Genomic DNA, 6,463 nt, shown 5'->3' on the forward strand with positions numbered 1-6,463 from the left:
ACACTGAAAATCTCCACTAAGGGGAAAATAAAGGTTTTAATTCTATCCTCCGTCATTTATTTTTGATAAATAAATCAGCTAAGGATGTAATAATACCACTTTTTTCCAAACATATGTGATACCGATGCTTGGATCTGAGTACTCGCCAATACTGATTACAGATACAGATACTTCTATGCAATGAATTGGAATACAGGTTTTATTTTCTTCTCTGCTTTCAACAGGAAAAGACTGTGGAGTAGATAATAAAATATATTAATAGAAATTATCACAAAACTAAGATATTAGATGAACAGAAATGACAAGTTACAGTGAGGCCACTTCAAGCAACTGCATTGCTATTAGTTTGGCGCATCCCTAAAACCAGCTAATCATCATTATTGCTAGTGTAAAAAGTTTGCATATTGCAAATATAAAATATAAACAATGCATTAAATCAGTAACATTAAATAAATATAGTCAAATTTTTATTTTTTTTCTTATAAGCACACAGTGCAGATAACATACAATAAGGCTAAGGAATTTGAGAACTACGCTGTGAATTAGTCAGTGTCTGTCGCGATGTAAGCCAGGAGGAGGTTAGGACCCAAGATTCAGAACCAGGATGACACAAGGCAGGAGTAGTAGATAAACGTAAAATCTTTTATCAGGAATAATTGTCCAAAAGTAAAATCCAAAAGGGCAGGTAGCCCAAAAACCGAAATCCAAAAATCCTAGTGCGCAAACCTAGAGACCAAGAGACGAAGACACGAAGAGCTCCTTTAAAGAGCTAAACCTAGAGACATCCAAATACCTAGAGACCAAGAGACCAGGAGAGGGAACCGAAACAACGCTGACACAAACAATGGACCGACAACACGCTGGACGCAGACGGGGTTATGTACACTGGGAAATAATCAGGGAAACAGGTGACAGGTGTGTGGGGAGTGAGAGCAAAAGGGATCCGGTGAGACTAATTAACTAAGGGGAAAACTGACTAGGTAAATTTAATCTACAGAGAACTAAAAATAAGTGAACTCCTAAACCTGGAAACTAGACACCAGAAGAAAAACACTAACAGGGATGGGATTACTAAATCTGAAATCACTAAGGGGGAACCTGAGGGAAACCTGGAGGGAGCAGGAGACCTAAAGGGGCACAGAAACCTTAGGGGAACACCTGAGGGGAAAACCTGGAGTAGGCTGGGGAACACACGGAGACACATGAGGGGGATGCAGGACACAGAACATGACAGTGTGTTGGTCATCTTTATCTTCCATAGATGTCATGATAAACTTTAAAATCAATATTTATCATAAACTTTTATACTAGTAAAGTACCTGAACAACAATGACACAAAACACAATTTTGACAGACACCAATTTACTTAATCCATCCATTCATTCATTCACTGACTCAATCATACAGTTTCTGACGTGCCTATAAAGTTAAGTTACAATGAAAAAACATGAAAGTGCTGTAAATAACATCTAAATGTTTAAATCTCTTTATTATGAATCAAAGTAAGATGCATGTTTTGTTAACAGCTGTTCATGCATGTGTACAGTAGATGATTAATTACAGAAGCATGTCATCGATCAGGCACCCCGCCACTCCTTCAATGCACTAGATTTTATTTATGGCTATCAGGTTGTTAGAAATGCATGCCATACTTAAGATATTTAGATTTTCTTCAAATTTTGAAAACAATGCATCAGTTGTATTCCACATCACAGTTCCATGCTACTTTGTGTTGGTCTATTTAAGAAAATGTCAATAAAAACATTCACAAGGTTGTAAGGTGTGAAAATCTGTAAAAATCAAGGGTATGTTATTTTACAAAGCACTGAATATATATGATAATAATCATATTGATGATGAAAAATACATTTTATTTATTTCATCACTTCTTTATATTACGTTATTTATTTGGTTATTTATTTGATTTATCTTTCATGATACTGATGCTGTAATTTTGCACAACAGTAATTGTGACTTTTATTCTTTGAAATTTTTAGCATCGTATGATTGTGTTTTGTGGATAACTTTATGGTTAAATTGAGCTCCACGAAAAGTTCAATAGGATTTTTAAATTGTAATGACTCTAAATAACCTGCAACAGAACAAGCTAAAGATCATTCTTGCTCATTCAAAAGTCAGGACCTTACTGAGTAAATTCATTTATTTGACATCATCATATTAAAATATGTTTTTTCCATCAGATCACATAACCATTAACCTGGGCCAATGACCCTGTTTTTAACAGATTTGTGTGAAATGTATGTGTGTATATTTGTTGGTGGCTCCGCCCTTTCAGTCTGCTAGGCAACAGCATTTGTAGCATTTTTCAAACTGGAAGTGGGAGTGGAGTAATACTCTGGTAGGGGGTGACTTGCTCTTTAATATGTCTGTGTCCTTTGTGCTGTATAGTTCTGGAAACACAATTTTCATTTTTATTCATTGTTTTTAGTGGATGAAGTATTCAATAACAGCTTATTGCGTTTGTGTGTTTACCTGTAATCTTGTTATTATTTGTTTTCTTCCTTTTTCTCCAAGTGTGTGCGCTGCTGTAGCAAGTGAATTTCCCCACTGTGCGATCAATAAAGTATATTCTAATCAAAGTGTTTTTGGATTGTTGTTGTTGTACATTGAAGTTGCGAGACTTTCTTTATGAAAATTCTCTTCGAATAGTTCTTATTATATGCAAAATTATCTTTACTATTATTTGTTTAGAGCCGAAATAGAGACATATTTTAAGTGAAACATTTTAACACAAACATTAGAAAAACAACCATGACACGTTTTTGAAGACTTTTGTTGTTTTGTAATACCACAGCCAGCCACTTGAGGGCGACGAAAGTCCAGCAGAGGTCGGTTTTACAATTGAAGAATCTGAAAAGAAAACCAATGTGCGAGCGTGTGTGTGTGTGTGAGAGAGAGAGAGAGAGAGAGAGAGAGAGAGAGAGAGAGAGAGAGAGAGAGAGAGAGAGAGAGAGAGAGAGAGAGAGAGAGAGAGAGAGAGAGAGAGAGAGAGACTCTGCCCCTCACAACTGTTAATTTTACTTTACTCATTAATAGGAAATTACTGTGGGCGCATCTATGTAGCTGCTTAACTCTAAAAAAAGTCTTCGCTTCCTTGTGTGTTTGGTTGTTTCTTGTTGTTTTTAAAATAACACATTTAGGTTTCTGGTGGAAGTGAAATTCAGCACCTCTGATACAAAAATGTTTTCTGGATTGACGTACAACGTAAGGAATAACGGAACCTTTCAACCAATCACATTGCAGAATCTTTGCTGTGTTGACCAATCCCTGCGCTTGTTCTCACACCCAGCATTCGCTAGGCAGTTTAGCATCGAGCAGAAGGAGGAACTAATCATCTGACAGATAGAAGTGTCTTTTGGCTCTCTATGGTAATATTTTTAACTTTACTGTACTGAAGTTCAGTTCGTGTAAGTCACTGTTTTGCAGACCAAATTAAAAGTCATGAGTATTCAGTCTCGTTTGCTGTAGCTAAGCAGGCGTCGCAGGAGGGGGTGCAAATGTCACGAAACGTGGTTTAGATGTTAAAATAGGACAATTAAGCGACCTTAGCTAACGTGAGATAATCTAACGTTATGTTAAAGCCTCACGGGTGTGTTATGTACTGAGTCTAAAAGTCGTTTGATCGAATGGTACCTCCATGTATCCTAGTAAACAGTTCAGTCAAATCTAATTTCACTGACTTTTTGCCTCACGTTCATTGCTGCGTGATTAGTTCAGTTTCCCGCATCCATATACCCTCAAACATCCAGTCTTCCTTTGTTCTTCGTATTTATTTGTATCTACATGTCGACCATCATTATTCCTTCCTCAGATGCAGTTCATGCTGTTGTTCAGCCGGCAGGGGAAGCTGCGGTTACAGAAATGGTATGTTCCTCTGTCTGACAAGGAGAGGAAGAAGATCTCGAGAGACCTGGTCCAGACCATTCTGGCCAGGAAGCCCAAGATGTGCAGCTTCTTGGAATGGAGAGACCTCAAGATTGTGTACAAAAGGTAAGTTAAAAGTTTTAGAGGGCATTCAAGTACCCTCACACTTGATGATGCATGCACACACTTCTGTTTTTCCTCAAATTGACCATAATCTGCTTAAAATATTCACTTACAGGCTTTTTCACATCAATTTAGTGAGACCTGCAAAAACAAAAACGTTTCTCTATGATTTTCACTACAGCTAATTTATATAAACATTAATGTGAGAATAAAGTCTTTTCAACTGGATGCTTATTGTTACTTGTTGCCATGTTAAAATATTTATAGATTTATTTTAAAAACTGCATCTTCATCAGCAAATTCAGAAATAGTCTAGAAAAAGTTGGCTAAAGTAGCTCATACATACCGTGTTTATGTAAATGGCACATTTAAAAACATCGTGACAGCTGACCAAAGTACTTCACAAAGGAACAAGGATGCTCCGTAGTTACAGGACAGACAACAATGTCTGACATTACGGCATCACATCTAGTTGATAGAAACACAGCAAGGTATAATATCTAAAACAATGCACCACATGAACAAGGAGGTTAAAAGAGGAGGGGCTTTGAAAAGCAAAAACACAATAATGAAGACACGTGAGCAGCAAAACATAATCCAATAAAACACACATACACGGCAGATGGTAAAAGATGAAAAACCTAATTACTGACCAAAAGATAAATGATAAAAGTGGGCCTTAAGAACAGACTTAAAACGGGCTATTAATGGGGCCTGCCATACATGTAACGAGTGAATTTAGAGTTTAGGATTGGCAAATTAGACTTGCTCCTAGGGGTGGGCAATATAAACGATATCAGGTAGAAATGATAAAAAATTGGCTAATGATAGTGTTTTTGGCTATATCGCAATACCGCGATATTGCGGAGGAGGAGGCCTATATGCCTCAAGTGGCATATATTTGTCACATGAGGATATTTAAAAGCATGTCAATTTGACATGTATTAACAGAGGGGAAAAAAATATTGCAATATATATCGTTACCGCACATGCTTCAGATTATATCGCAATATAGATTTGAGGCCATATCGCCCAGCCCTACTTGCTCCTGAGACTTGTAGTGCAATTTAGGGACACACAGGAGCAGGTGATCTGCAGACCTCAAAGATGTGGAGGAGACATAGGACAGGATCAGCTCTAAAGGGGGAGCTGTACCATTACAGCCATCACACACAAAAGTTAAAACATGTAACTGAACTCGGAAACAGATTGGAAGCCAGTGCTATTCAGGATGGGAGTCATGTGGCCGCATCTGGACATGTTTGTAAGGAATCCAGCTGCTTGATTTGTGCCATAGAGGATCATGTGAGAAACCGTTTTAGGATTTCATTTTATTAACAATTACAAACATGCATGTAAGTTGTGAAAATACAAATGCTGTCCCACCCTTTTTGCTATTATTGATCTTTGCATGTCTGCTCTCTTCATACATAAATAGATATGCCAGTCTGTACTTCTGTTGCGCCGTTGAGGATCAAGATAACGAGTTGATCACCCTGGAAATCATCCATAGATACGTGGAGCTTCTGGACAAATATTTTGGCAGCGTGAGTTTTGCAAATATTACACATTTGTAGTGCTGAGAAGCTGCAAAGATGGAATCTTCCCTGACCTTCTGTAGTTTTTTTATATGGTGCTTTTGTCCTATAGGTGTGTGAGCTTGATATTATCTTCAACTTTGAGAAGGCCTATTTTATCCTGGATGAGTTCTTGCTGGGCGGAGAGGCCCAGGAAACATCCAAAAAGAATGTGCTGAAGGCCATCGAGCAAGCCGACTTATTGCAGGAGGTACGATCATTTCCTAAACACCACATCACCGTGTGCCTGAAAGCTGTCTTCTTTGCAAGTTAAAGCTTGTGTTGACTTTGTGGCTAACGCTGATATTTTTATGTATAAAATGTGTGACAGGTGTCCTGATACTTTCTCTTTACTCTTACAGGAAGCAGAGGCCCCACGTAGTGTCTTAGAAGAAATTGGGTTGACATAAATCCCCCTGCTTCTCACACTGATCTGATCACATCCATGCCTCCATTGTGTCTTCTCCTCATTTACCGTGTCAGTGTTGTGTTTGTATAACCACCATGAGTGTACTGTATTATGTACTATCCTGTAATGTCCTTTCAGTGTGGTGCCAACTGTGGTGTTATTGTGTCTCCTCACTACGAGCTCCGTCACCGTCATCTGCAGCATTTAGCATCACTTCTCGCTCTGCAGAGCAATGTAGCATGAACATGACAAACCCAGCATGATATTAAGATCATTCATCATCACCGATGGTGGAGTTTGATGTTTTAAGTCCTGCTGGCACCACTCGTCTTTTCCCATCACAGGGATTTATGTTAGCGATGGCAGAATCTGTGGACAGAGCATCTCACCTCAGCTGGTCATGGTGATTTTCACTACAGCAGAAGAATGCAGTTTAGTTATTAAAACGCCAAATAGCGAACAGCAAAAA

The 6,463-nt window shown here is 38.2% G+C and overlaps 1 protein-coding gene across 1 annotated transcript; it reads left to right on the plus strand.

The window, feature by feature from the left end:
• The first annotated feature begins 3,279 nt into the window (after positions 1-3,279).
• Positions 3,280-6,463, plus strand: LOC107381706 (adaptor related protein complex 1 subunit sigma 2). Its single transcript, XM_015953530.3, has 5 exons — positions 3,280-3,389; positions 3,833-4,011; positions 5,447-5,555; positions 5,659-5,796; positions 5,948-6,463. The coding sequence occupies exons 1-5, from the start codon at positions 3,387-3,389 to the stop codon at positions 5,993-5,995; spliced, it is 477 nt and encodes a 158-aa protein (XP_015809016.1). The 5' UTR covers positions 3,280-3,386; the 3' UTR covers positions 5,996-6,463.

Source organism: Nothobranchius furzeri, chromosome 9, assembly GCF_043380555.1.
Source record: "Nothobranchius furzeri strain GRZ-AD chromosome 9, NfurGRZ-RIMD1, whole genome shotgun sequence".
Classification (NCBI taxonomy): Eukaryota; Metazoa; Chordata; class Actinopteri; order Cyprinodontiformes; family Nothobranchiidae; genus Nothobranchius; species Nothobranchius furzeri.

Bases quoted from the DNA above. Each gene is read 5' to 3' on its own strand.
- LOC107381706 (XM_015953530.3), top strand. The intron at 4,012-5,446 runs GTAAGTTAAAAG...ATACATAAATAG, and splicing joins CTCAAGATTGTGTACAAAAG to ATATGCCAGTCTGTACTTCT. The intron at 5,797-5,947 runs GTACGATCATTT...TTACTCTTACAG, and splicing joins AAGCCGACTTATTGCAGGAG to GAAGCAGAGGCCCCACGTAG.